Genomic DNA, 13,846 nt, shown 5'->3' on the forward strand with positions numbered 1-13,846 from the left:
AGGGAGCTGCAGCCAAGAGAGTCTCACGTGTGTCCGGGGCCGTGCGTGGCCGTGAGCCCCGTGCAGACCCGGGTAGGAGAAGGAGAACCGGCTTGTCGAGAGGTGGGCGATGGGCAGGGGGACGGAGGGGGGGAAAGTGGCTGCTCGGCGTGTCCCTCCTCAGGGCTGGAGGCGAGCGACGCAACCCTGGCAGCCGGCGGCTGTGATAACAATAATAAAGGGCGGCAGGAAGAGGCTGCCGGAGCCCCCAGATGCGAGGGGAGCAGCGCAGGCAGCTCGCCGGGGGGTCTGCCCCTCTGCCCGGGCCCTGGCGCTCCTCCTGCCCGCCCCGTCGCCGGGTGCCCGAAGCTCTCGCCCCGCACCGACCGGACTGGAGGAGGAGGAGAAGGAGGAGGAGAAGGAGGAGGAAGAGGAGGAGGAGACCAGGCGCCTTCAGTCCTGCTGGCTACAGAGACTGAGGCAAAAGACAGAAAAAAGAGGAGGGGAATAAAAAGTAAAGAGGGGGGAGAGTGAAAGAAAACTAAGCCCAGCTTTTGCCGGTGCTGCTTGGATTGGATCTGGTTTGAGTTTCCTCTCTGCTGGCTTGTGCGGCAAGAGAGGAGGAGTGGGGGAAAGAAACTCACTCACTCACTCTTCTTTAGAAGCTTAAGCAAACGTGCTGGTGCCGGCGCTGGCGGGGAGCTGCCCTGAGTGCAGTTGCCTTGTAGCTTATTTCTCTGTTACTAAAGAATTGCCTGGACTTCTCGACGGCCTGGAGGAAAAAACGTCACTTCACGATAGTTATTCAGTGCCTATAGACTTGACACAGTTTTTCCCATAGGGGATTTTTTTTTTTTTAATATTGTTTTTGTTCCGTGTCTCAGAGCAGCCATTCTTCGAGTGTGTGGCATTGAAGTCCATTGCTTTCTTACCAACTTTGGGAGATATTTAAAGATACCTTTTCTTCTCCCCTCTCTTTTGTTTTCTTTGCGTTAAAAAGAAAGAAAGAAAAAGGAAAAAAAAAAGTCCTTTTGGGGGGAGGGGAGATGATCGTGCTGATGTGGAATAAGTGCTCCTGCTGTCTCCTCTTACTAGCCGCGGTCCTGATCGTGGAGAGCTCCCAGCTAGACAGCTCCAGCTCCAAGGTGAACTCCATCAAGTCCACCCTGATGGGGGAGGCTCCAACTCAGGCAACCAACAGATCTGCAGGCATCCACCAGGGACTGACGCTTGCTAGCAGTAAGAAGGGCAAAATGCTAGAGCAGATGGGAAAACCTCCTAAGCACTATCACCGCCAAGGAGAGGTAGGACATTGCTTCGTTGCTTGAGTGTCTGTCCGTTTGCGTGCTGTATACAAATAACTGCTAGCCTTTCCCTCACATTGTTTTCAAAGCTTTACTGTGTTAATGAATTTACTTCATCAGGGCTGTCTGGGACAATATCGTAATTGGTGCTAAGGACTCTGCAAGTGGGAATTGGAATGTTTTAGAGTCTTCATTTTGCTCGGTAGGATTAATGACTGATGGAAGAAAGAATAATCTCAAAAAAAATTTTAATCTTCAGCATCTCTTTGTTTAACTCTTTCAAAGGGCTGCTACAAGTAAAGAAAGAAAATTCTTATTAAATCTCAGACAATAAGTGAGTTGAATTTGAGTAGGTAAGGAAAATCTGAGTATGAAGTGAAAATTGTGCTTACAAAGGTGAATCAAATTTGGTTTTACAAATCACACCTAGCAAGTTGACCTCTGATATCTCCATAGTGAGACTAAAAAATCATGCCATCCCAGTAGTGTAGTTTAAGGCGCATTCATTTGCTTAATATGACAAGAAAGAAATTCTAGATTTCTTGTCCACAATGTGCTCCAGTGGTTATGAAAGTTCTGTTTGTTTACATCCATTTGAGATAGGTAGGGAGCTAACAACCCTGAATATGAAGTTTGAGAATAAGGAGAAAAGAAAAGGTTATAGAAACTTTGAGGGAAAAACCCACCCTGACTTGCTTCTCTAGTCTTCTTTCCTCTCCACTTGACTTGGAAATCTGATGCAAAATCATCTTTGTTCAGCTCTCTTTATGGTGAACTGTAAAGCAACATTTTAAGCCATCAATCCTCTACTTCTCTCTCAAATCTCAACTTGGATGGTATGAATGTTGCACATTGTGGTATTGAAGGAAGTAGACTTTTTCAGAAAATACAGATTTTAAACTATTGAGTATTACTAGTACCTCCAAATACAGCTGCTTTTCATAAGCAACAAACAGTGTAGCAGCAAGAGAGCTGCCAACACTAAAGAGGCAAAACACTCAATGTCTGAAGGGTGTGTGTCTTGCCTACATTTTCCTTAAAGCAGCAGCGAAGCTGCAAATTCAAGCAATTCACTACATTTACTAAAGTGTTTTCCACCAGTTTCCTAATAATTGAATGTTACCATTTGGTTTTTGTGCAGGCATAATAACAATGGTGGTAGCTTCGGATTTTCCACGTGAGAAATTTATTTTCAAACTCCTCCAAGCTTTCTTTCCTTTGCTGCTCAGTTGTTGACCAGAATTTGGTCTCCTCTCCTAACCTGCGAGCAAAGTTTAGTAACAGATGCCATGCTGATGTTTCAAGTTACTGAAGTACTGTGCTCTCTCCTAGAGCACATTGTAATAATTACTATGTTGAATCACCTTGAGGAAATACAGGAGTGTGATACACTTTCTTATATGTTCTCTTCAGGTTTTCTTTTGTTTTCTATGTATTCATAAAAGCCAGTATATAGAACCTAATTTCCCACTGTTATCTCAGGTTCAGTGAAAGGTATTTGTGGGGCTGTGCTGTATAAAAATGAGATATAATTTTTGCCTTTTGGGGAAATCTTGCCACCCTTTGCTATATACAACATCCTCAGGACATCAACATGTATTCAGCACAATGCTGAGAATGTTTGATTAGAATTCAGGAACCCAGTTCCAGGAAAACAAATTGCACTGCCCATCAGTTGCATTTGCAAAGTTTACCCCTTATTTCCCAACCTGGATTGTTTGCTGGGGACTTTGAGGGATTGGACTAGATTATCTCTTCCAACTCCTACCATTCCATTCTATGACTTCTAGTTACTGGTATGAACTGACAGGTACACTTCAAGTCACAGATAATGCCATACCTGTAATGGTAGAAGAGATGGCATGGACATTTAGATGTCCTGCTTGTAGCACAAAAAAACCCTAACCCATGAAAATCAGAGAATTTAGCTCACAAGGAGCAAAGCCTGATCATCTGTCAAGGGCTGTTGGTGCGTATTTTTCTCTCTCTCCCTGGGACTTCATTCTCATCTCCTGCGTGGTCTCACACAGATATAGTCCATGAGAACGACTCAGATTTGCTACCAATAATAATAGATGTTACTTTTGGCCACCTGCCTGAAGCAACATGATTAACACAGAACTGTAATAAAGAGAAAAAAAACAAAGAAGAAAAGAAGTAACTTTTGTAATAACGCTTTATCTTTGGTGATACATCCAGTTATAGGGTTCGTATATAATGTTACACATTTCAACCAACACATGACTTTTAAATAGCTTTTTTTTAAGGTACTCTCTTATTAGATTAGTATTTGGTTTGTTTAGATGATGGGACTTTGTACTGAAGTTCTGTATGACATTTGCTAGAAGAGCAGGCTTATGCATTTCTTTCTAAAACATCTATTTCATTAACAGAATTTATAATGTGTCAAAAGGAGGAGTACTTTTTATACCTTGGTACCATTAAACAGTGAGTTGTCTTGTTTACAGCTACAACATAGTTTTAGTAATGGCCAAGGATACACAAATTAAAGGAAAATTAATAGAATTTTGCTATCGTGACAGCTCTGAGCTGTGCATTCAGCTCTCTGCAGATACATGTAGTGCAAATCAGAGAACTCTCACCAAACCTGATGAAAAGACCATCAATCAGCAACCTATTTGCTTTTTCAGCTTGGTGGACTAACATACTTTCAGAATGTTTCTCTAATATGTTAACATAACATATTTTCAATTTTGTTAATTCTTAGGACGAGGAGCAACTTGGGAGTCTTTAATCAGCAATAAATCAATGGATACAATAGTTTGTGGCTTATCTAGAGTGTTGATGTGTTTCAGCTGATAGTTACAGTGCTTTGGAAGATCCAGTATTCTTTTGTCAGGCAAAATTCCAGTTCAAATTAATGAAAATACTCATATGAGAGCAAAGCAAGCTTATCTGGATTGCTGGAGGGGCTAGAGGGGCAAGTGTGGATTTTAGTAAGACTTACATTTTTATGTCTTTCTGAGGAATATTTTTTAATTTGCTATTCTTATTCCCTTTACTGCCTTAGTTCAGCAGAGAATGAGAAGTACTGATGTGCTAAATCAGTGAAATTTTACTGTCTTCACTGTCACTCCTGTTTTTCCCTTTCTACAAATTGTTAATGTTTTCCCAATTTTAAAGAGACTAAGAAAGTATCTACAGAATTTGCACAAGGGAAAAATATGCTTAGAAAGAGAAATGTTAGACAAGATTACTTTTTGTAGAGTCAGTACTAGATACTGTCTGCCATCAATTTCTGTTCAAAACTTAGTTTCAACAAATAACTTCTAGGAACAGCCAACACCTCAGCGCTGTAGCCCCTCTGGGAAATTGTTCTGGGTATATCATCTCTCTAAATAAATACAATACCATGAATAAAGTAATAAAGTAAAAAGGTCAATTAACAATGATGGTGAACTAATTTTTCTGTATATTACCTATATCTTCCACTGTGTTAAGGCAAGCTGTCCTATGTGAGCGCTTTCTCTCATCTTTAGAGATGCAACTAGAAAGGGAAGATCACCTGTGTTGTAGCTGTAATTGAAAGGCATAGATATTCCACAAATTCCTGGATGACGGCTTTCTAGCCTATTTAGTTCACCATGTTTTTGTCTTCCTGCCTCTGAGTTACAGTGCCCTCTCTCCTTTGAAGCTTGTCCCATCTATCAGTTATGGAATTTGAGATCCTTTGCACTCAAATACCTTTAATGATCTGGTAAGATTATACTCATCTAGTAAGATCATACCGAACTTGATTTCCAGATCCTTTACTTCTTTAATCCACAGGTGTGATTATCTTCTGCCATTTCCAAATCCTGACCACAAGACATTGCTTTGTCTCTTTCCCCAGCAAGTTCTATCTCTCATTGCTTTTGCTTGTTTGTAGCTGGTTGGGTTTATGCACCCTGCCGGTACTGTCCCTCCCACTTCCCCCACATGCATGACAGCAGCAGCAATGAAGAGGAGAACTGGGATGGCCAAGAGATGGGACTGGCACAACTGTGGGGCTAAAATGAGAGCTGGAAAAGGGAGTGAGGAGTGAAAAGCTGGGACAAGTTTTAACACAGCAGAGGCACAGTATACAGAAACCAGCTAAGCCTTTGTATTCCAAATGTAAATGGTTTCATTTAAAAAGAAAATTTTTTTAAGCTCTATCATTGCTTGAGCTAAGAGACTTGAGAACACAGAAGCCAAGCCAAAAAGGCATTAATCCAAACGTCTAAGTCGACACTGAGTTCATACCTATCAGCGCATAGCCATACATGTGTTCTTCACAGGACATAGCTACCCACAAGGACTTGCTAGAAAATGCTTGGATGATACTTTGTAGCAAGTAAAACAGCATGAGGTGCAGTAATTGACTGCAGTGCCCTGAGAATGTTACAATAAAATGTACCAAAGACACCAAAAATGTAACCACAATATCTTGAGTAGCTAGCAACCAAGACAGTATAAATTATTTCGCCATGGGATTAAAAATTAATTACAATACCTAGAAATTACATCCAGGAACATCTGCTGCTTTTGCTTTTTCTTTTTTTTCTTTTCTTTCTTTTTTTTTTTTTTTTTTTTTTTTGGTAAGAAAAAATACAGAATTACTAAATCTGCAGAGGTCACCAGAGAATGTATTCTTTTGCTGTTTGCTTTTAGGATTCTGGGAGACATACTGGTTTACTGGCAACAGTCCTGCTAAATAGCCAAGTGGCTTGTCTCTTGTTGCAAAAATGAGATGCACAGTATTATCTCCTTCCTCCTTGGTCATGCTTCATGCCCCCTTCAATTTGTTATTATTATTGTAACTTCCCAATATAGAGCAAAAGTTCCCATAAAATGGCTTTACTACAACTATTTCCTATTAATGTTGCAACAATGCCTAGAAAATTTACAGGACTCTGATGTGCTGTTGGGCTGGAAAGTCTGTCAAGGTCTAAGGACAACACGAAGGATGATGAAGCATGATTACATTTTGCCCTCAGAAAAATGAGTCTGATGAATTCATTAGATTTGATTAACTGATGCTTAGCAGATGCAAATAGAGCACAATTTTAATTTTGATTTCAATTATCTCAACACCAGATGCATCTTGCAAGTACTTCAAACCTCATGGTTTGTTAGTTGATACTTTGGTCCTTTTACAGTTGTACTTACTAATGCCTCACCCTAGAAATGTTATAAAGGAAGATTTTAACTCTGCAAAGGAAGAGACCTATGAAGCTTATGCTTCTGTTTGGATTTTGGTGATATGTAAAAATGTTAATTGGGAGAACCCCTTAAAGCAGAGACCTTCCCTTCCTTCTTGGGCTTGCTGAGGCCTCTGCCAAACTCATGCTACCCCTACATGCACACACTGGTTGTGACTGGCAAGAGACAGATTGTGATGGGCTAGAGTTGGAGCCAACAGCCCCTGCTTGGTCCTATCATTGCCTTGTCACCATGTCCTGCCACAGTGCTGAGGAGCTCTGCACTTGTTAGACATTTATGACAGATTTGAGGAGCTAAAGTTTGTATGACAATACAGAACAGTGAAGAAAAACTTGAAGCCGCCTCTCTGCTTTTTCTGCATAAGTAAAACTCCAAGTGTGGTTAGACATTAATATGTTTGTTTGTTTGTTTGTTTGTTTTGGAACTGAAGGTAAGCCATTGCAAACTCTTGAATTTCAGTGCTAGGTTCTAGGCTGTATTTTTGGTGCCTTTAGGTGGAGACCAATTCCTATGAGCTTCTTATCCATGGGTGTGAAAGACCCATACAAAAGCCAAGAAGACTGGAAGTGTTGTTTTGTTTTGTTTTTTCTTTTTAAATTTTGCCCTCAAAAGTCTTTATTTTCATTAGAGAATGTGAACATTCATCTCTTCTTTTTTGATCAAATATATGATGTGCAGTGATTGTATATGTCCCCAAACCACCTCTTTTCTTCAGTATAATTTTTCCTTTTTGAATTGAAGGACAGGTTTTTATTTTAATTGAAAAATTCATGAACACAAAGCAGTTTTGAAATTTCAATGAAATGTGAAAACAGGTCAATTTGTGATACTTCTGAACCCATTGCAGAATCCTTTGCTCTCAAAATAGCTACAAAATGTAGTGTTAGAGAAAGGGTGTATAGGTTACATATAGTCACACTAAATGACCAAAGAGCAGTAGTTTTCAAATAAAATAATAAGTTTTGTTCATCTTAGCTGCAGTTTTCTCAGGATTGACCCTAAATCCATCTACGATTTATGTTCGTTTGTGTTTACACAAATGGAACTCGTGTTAGGATACCGAACAGATACAAGCACACAGTGGGGATGTGGAGTTCACTCATTTACCAGCTAATTTGTTCTTACTAAAGAAAAGAGCACGGCGATGCTAAAAAAAAAAAAAAAAAAAAAAAAAAAACCAAACAAAAAAACCCCTTTGAGAGTCATTTTTGTTCTCCCCTGAAAGCACACAAGCACACAGTTCAGCTCCTTGAGACTTTCTTAAAGCTAAACTTTGATATGATTGCATTTTCATATGCACAATAATGAATCTTGGAGACATGCATGTTGCACATATGTAGTGCAAATGGCATTGGTTTAGCATTTTTAGCAGTCAGTGAAGGTGGACTGTTCTGCATATGCTTGGAAATGAGGTGTTGCTTCACTCTGCAAGCCCTCTACCTCATTCTCTATATATCATGTAAGTGTGAACCAGGCTGTGCATGCTTTTAAAAGCAAATTTATCAGTCCAGTAAGAGGATAGGGTTCTGTTCTACACGTTTTGACAACCTGCATTGAGTGAAGCAGTGAATTGCTGTCAGTATGATCTCTTCCCTGCAAGCCTGAAGTGCCTAAAGTGGAGATCTTTTAAAAGGAATTGCAAAACAAAATATGTTTATGTTGCAAAAGAAAATGGCTCACCTCTTCTTGACAGCCTGCAAGGATCATAAAGATGAATAACTCATTGTAAAACAAGGCCTCTGGAAGAAGGGGAGACAACTGCATATATAAAGAAATGCAGAAATCAGAAATGCAAAATGCTAAGCTAATTAGTGTAGTTGGTGTTAAACTTAGTTATTTTTCAGAAAGATTTAAAGAAAAAAAAGAAAAAAAGGTACTAACAGATGTACTATCATCTTGCATTTAATCTTTTATCTTTCATATTACTTTCTCCCCTCACTTTAGTACTTTTGGTTTGGGTTTGTTGGTTTTTTTTGTTGGGCTTTTTTTTTTTTGTTTTGAACAACAAAATTCTAGTTTCATGAAGTACAGACATGGTACTCTGGAGGGACATGGTCAAGTACTCACATCAACTCAAAAGGAGCCATAGAAGTCTAGGTCCTGAGTTCAACTGGATCTTGAGTACTGTCTCAAATAGCGTATGTTGTTTTCTAAAGTCAATACTGAAAATAGATTTTGGGCTTCTTAATGCAACAAGTTCTAAGGAAGGCTCCATCTGCCACTTGCTCTTATAGGTAGGTTTACTAGTGTGCCTAAGTACTTTCCCTGATTTTTCTGTTATGTTGAGTATAACATTAAGGTGCTCTGGCTTATATGGTCAGTGTTCTGGGTGAGCTTTTATAGAGCATGGGTTCAAAAGGAGTAAAACCTCTGTCCAATATGACATAGAGCTGAAAGCAAGAGACAGTGTTAGGGAGGCTTGGGCTTGGCAGACAGTTTGTCTATACAGTGTGTCTTCAGTAGCAGCTGAGTGCAAAACGGCTAAATGAAGCTTCTGTTGGTCTGACCTGGCAGGACTAGTACAGACTGCAAACATTATCATATTTTTTGTTTTTTCTTTTGTCTTGAAAACAAGAGAGAAGAGCCTACTTCCCAATCCAATTGACTGTGAATTTCCTAGGAGACTCGGGATCCTGCTTTCTATCTTAAAAAAAGAAAAGTTTGTGTTTCTGTCTATAGGTTGTTAGGTTGATCCAGGATCAACACAGAGACAGAGTATGAGTCTCCTGTGCTTTTTCTTTGGTAGGAGATACTTTCTTTTTCAAACATCACCTCCTCTATCATTCTTCTTGCAGGAGGGAAGGAAAGAGGACGTCAAATGCCAACTTCCTCTTTCAGAGGTAGACAGGACAATGGCATTCCTTGCCAAAGAAAAAGTTATGAATTGTGTTTAAATAGTTGACATGTATCTTTCACATAGTGTGATCATACAGTGAGTAACATAAAAGGATAATAATAATGGAAGAAGTAGAAGGGAAGAAAAAGCTGGCCACTGTCCTGTGTTTGCATCAGGTAACAGGGTGATTGTCAACCTATACAAGGTGACATGGCTGTTGTGTTATGATCAATTTACAGAGAGCAGAAAGCATTTACAGAGATAAACAGCCTGGCATCACTTGTCTTCTTTTGCAAAGGGATCATCTCATTAACTCCAAGGGATTATCAAAACCACATGGTGAATGTAAAGACTGGTTCCTGTATTTAGAATAGCTGGAATGTTTTGCCAAACTTCTTGTTCTTAAATTTCAGTTTGTCATCCACTCAGGTAGTAATGATACCATCTGACCCACATAACCAACCACATGCTGTAATGTGTGAGCTTAACACTTGGGCTGACCAGCAAGTTTGAAAGTTGTTCTTCCAGACCCTCTCAGTTCCTCTTACTCCCAGCAAAGCTAAATTTGCAATGTATATTATTCATAACCAAGTAGTTCAACCAACTCCTGTGGTGGGGAGAGAGCATGAATGTGGGTCAGAACTGAATAATGGAAATCCCGGGAGCTATGAAAGGATCAGGAAAGTATAAGTTTGCCACCCTCTCTCCATATTTTATACAGGGTGGAGCAAAGAGTTGATGCTGCCTGGTGTTATCTTAGGTATAATGAAGAAAATTGCCAACCAAGAACTAGGCTTAAACATCTACTTTATATATTGGTGGAGGGGCTAAACTGCTTAGCTACATAAAATGTTTTTGTAACTGTCTGAATAAATACAGGGGTTTTAAAATGCTCTTCAGGAATGCTTGTAAACTTCTGTGCTTGGTTTTGTCCTCGTTGCTATCTTCCAGACGTCACATTCCCCATCGAGGAAATGGCTCTTTAACAAGAAGAATCCTCTGGAAATTGCTTTCTGAGGGGGTCCTTGCCACAGCAGCTGCAACAAATTGCAACTGAAGTTCAGTCCCAATTGTTTTTTATTGCTAAAAGGATAAGTGACCAAGGGAATCCTTGTATTATAGCTCTGCAACAATTTTATTAAGTATCAAATTGTAGTATGTGGTGTTGTCTAACCAGAAGATTAAGGCTTTCTCTGTGGAAGGAAATGTCTCTCAGACTCTGTACCAGTGCTTAAACTGAAAGATGCTGGGAAAGTCTTTCTGATCCCAAACTGTCCTGTGATTCGGCTGACTTAGGGGTTTTCCTTCCACTGAGACCGTGACACCGGGGCTGGGACTTGTCCAGTGATGTCAGCACAAGCAGACTATAGCCAGCACGGGGCAGCCGACAAGACAAGTCACGGCACTGCAGTCTAATGCGTGCTGATCCACTCCCCGCTGTGTAAACAAGTCTCCGTGGGGCATTTTCTGAGCAAGTTGTTTCTGAGTAGCAGCACAGTTTTAGCATAGCTCGGATCATGCTAATTAGGAAGTATTTTTGGCACAATTTGCCAAATAAGCAGCATGGAGTCCAGGGAGGTCAAGGAAGGATGGAGCAAAACCTTGGGATGATACAGGCTGCTTCCTTATGTGTTTGTTTGCCTTCCCTTTAGCCTCTCTACTCCAACTTCAGGGCCAGTAGAGGGGCTAAGGAAGTCTTTGTCCCTTCATTTCTCTGGAGAAGCGACTAAATAGGAAAGAAGAGGCATCTTTTATTATGTGGGAAATAGGAGGTTTTAGGTTTTGGTATTGCACAGATATATAAAATATGCTAGATGGTGCAAAATTTTTGAAGAATTTCAGAGTCTTTCTTAGCCTACCTGTTTGTCTACATGTAGATGATGATTTTGGTGTGAATATTATCTAAACAACAGTGGTAGACAGAGATAAATCTTATCTCTTTAATGTGTTATTTAAGGCTTTAAACGATTAACGAATTAACTTAAATTTATTATTGTTGTTATTAAAAATGACTTTTTATCTATGGATTTCACTGTAAGTGGAGAAGAAATAGGTGTCTAGAGCTCTAAAAGGGGGTGATTATTGGATGGTTAGAAGAAGGAGTTTGAAAGTAAGCTTCATGTTTAGCTTTTCCCTGCTTGTTTGACAAAATGAGAAGCACATATTTGGCCCTGTGCTTGACAGGGATTTTGGATGTCTTTATTAAAAAACATTTGTGAAATATTTGAAGACCTTCATGCATGGATATGCCTGATAGGCAGAAGTTGTTGATTTGAAATCCAATGTCTGTCAGTGGTGCACTTCAATGGATTCAGATTATGTAGGGTTTACATACCCGACAGCAAAACTAGGGACTCTCCTCAGTCCCTGGGAAAGCAGATTTTTAAGGAGTTTTGTGAGTCATGTTCCATCCTTCCCCAAGCATGCTGGCCTACTGTCACTGCTGTAGGTTTGGGATTTGGTTTTGGTTTTGTTCATTCCGATTGCAAGGATAGTGCCTTTATTAAACACTGTCCTCTTAAGTTACCAGTGAAGGATAGATAAGAGAGTCTTTATTACAGACACACATATGCACTGCAGGTGTGAGGGGAACTCTTAAACTGTTTATGAGTGCACAAAACCCCACGAACAAAGAGGGCAGAAAAAGAATGTTGTCATTTTAGGGAAAAATATGTTTTAAGGCCCTGTTAAAAGTAAAGCCAAAAACAAATAGCAAATGGGCTGCAGATTGTCTGTGTAACAAGGATTAGCACTGTGAAACTCCTTAATTTTTCTGAACAGACATGTATCACAGAAAGGCTAGTTGAAACATCATTTCACACTGGAGGGAATGTCCACTTTCAGGCTGTTGTCTCAGTGAGTTACCCACTAAATCACCCTTCAATAGGAACAAAGGGTAGGATAGCACTATCTTAACTCTGTTTTAAAGGTTTTCGATGAATAGAATCCAGTGATATATTTTGCACAAAGAGATATATATTGCTGTATGAGTTCCAGGTCTGGAATGCAGTTGTTACTCTTGAATTTGGTGAGACTGAAGTCTCTTTTACAGCTAAAGGATCAGAACAGAACAGTCAAGGATGAGGAAAATAAGAGAAAAACCTCTATCTTCTGTAACAGCCCTGTGATAACGTCTTCACTGGTTCTGGAATAGCTTTTGGGTCCAGTGAGGGAAGTATCTATAATGATGGTGACAATTCAGTGCCCAAAGAAGTGATGTAACTCACTCCCTCCAGCACTGTCTCCTAGCAGACACATCAAAAGAGATATGGCCACAGACACAAGTTCATGCTGCCTAGAAATGCCATGCTTCAGCTCCTTAGTCTGCAAAGCATGCTGTCTCATTGCCTGTCTTATCCAAGAGGTGCCACACTCTTCTGTACCAAAAGACATCTCAAAGCTTAGTCCTGTTTTGGGGTAGGGTGAACTTAAAAGGTATCTATGTACCCACTCTCTGATCATTTTCAATAGGAATTAGGTTCTGCATGCCTTTAAAGAGCAGGACTGTGACCTTTTTCATGCAGGAGGGAATTTCATCTGAGTCTCCCTTGCTGCAAAGTGTACTCACGCAAGATAGTCTGAATTTGGTCATCAGAATGTTAAAAAAAAAAAAATAGAATAATTTACTCTATTCTGTCAGTGATGAAATAATGATATGAAAGACTGGTATCGAATCAGTACTTAATGTACCAGAAAAAGTTCCTCTGGTCCTTCTGTAAGGGTTTTAATCTCCATCCAGAGTAAGCCTTTTCTTAAAGCAAAATATTTTTTTCCAGCACAGAACTGGGAAAGGATGCAGAGATGTTGCAGGCAGACTGTAGCATTTCTCTTTAATAAGTCTCTTCCTGACCCACCCTATGTAAAGCAGTTGACACATCATGTGTTGTGCAGCTGGGACAGCTACCCTGGCACATGTATCTGACACATGAACGTATTGACTTTGGCCTTTTGGAAGCACTGGATCCATGCTGTTCTTCACAAATGTGTCTAAGTAATTTCACAGTTACTGTGGATATAGTAGTGGTACAAGCAAAAGCTGAAGTGCAATTCACTAATTCAGATTTAACTGATTCTGTGAAAACAGATTTCTTAATGGAGACTGACACTCTTTTTCTGGATTTGGTTTCCTCTTTTTCCCTGGCTCAACCTCCAGTTCTCCTTCTGACTGTTGGTCAGTATTTTGTTCTAAGGTTGTAGAGTTTGTGTGTGTGTGTGGGGGGGGGGGGGGTTAGTTTGAGGTTTTTTTGGGTGGACGGTTGGTTTGGGGTGATTTTTTTTTGTTTTTGGGTTTTTTTTATATTCATGACTTTCATGATGGTTTATCCTTTGACCAAAAGGCAGATTATTTTTTGTGAGATACAAGTTGGAGGGCTTTGAAGGGGTGCTTAGGTTGCATAGGGCTGAATTTCAGCCAGGCGGATTCACATTGCTAAAACAGCATGAGCAGACAAGACCAGCCACGAACAGTTTGCACACTGTCAGTGGTATAACACATGTCTGTGTTACCACAGGACAGGGAGCT

General features: G+C 40.1%; 1 protein-coding gene across 1 annotated transcript in view; it reads left to right on the forward strand.

The window, feature by feature from the left end:
• Positions 1–978: 978 nt before the first annotated feature.
• DKK2 (dickkopf WNT signaling pathway inhibitor 2) overlaps positions 979–13,846 on the forward strand; it is a 41,712-nt gene continuing 28,844 nt past the window's right edge. The window contains exon 1 of the mRNA XM_010203897.2: positions 979–1,283. Coding sequence (XP_010202199.1) covers positions 1,026–1,283 — 258 coding nt within the window. The 5' untranslated portion in view covers positions 979–1,025. The remainder of the gene's footprint in view (positions 1,284–13,846) is intronic.

Source organism: Colius striatus, chromosome 3 (assembly GCF_028858725.1).
Source record: "Colius striatus isolate bColStr4 chromosome 3, bColStr4.1.hap1, whole genome shotgun sequence".
NCBI lineage: Eukaryota > Metazoa > Chordata > Aves > Coliiformes > Coliidae > Colius > Colius striatus.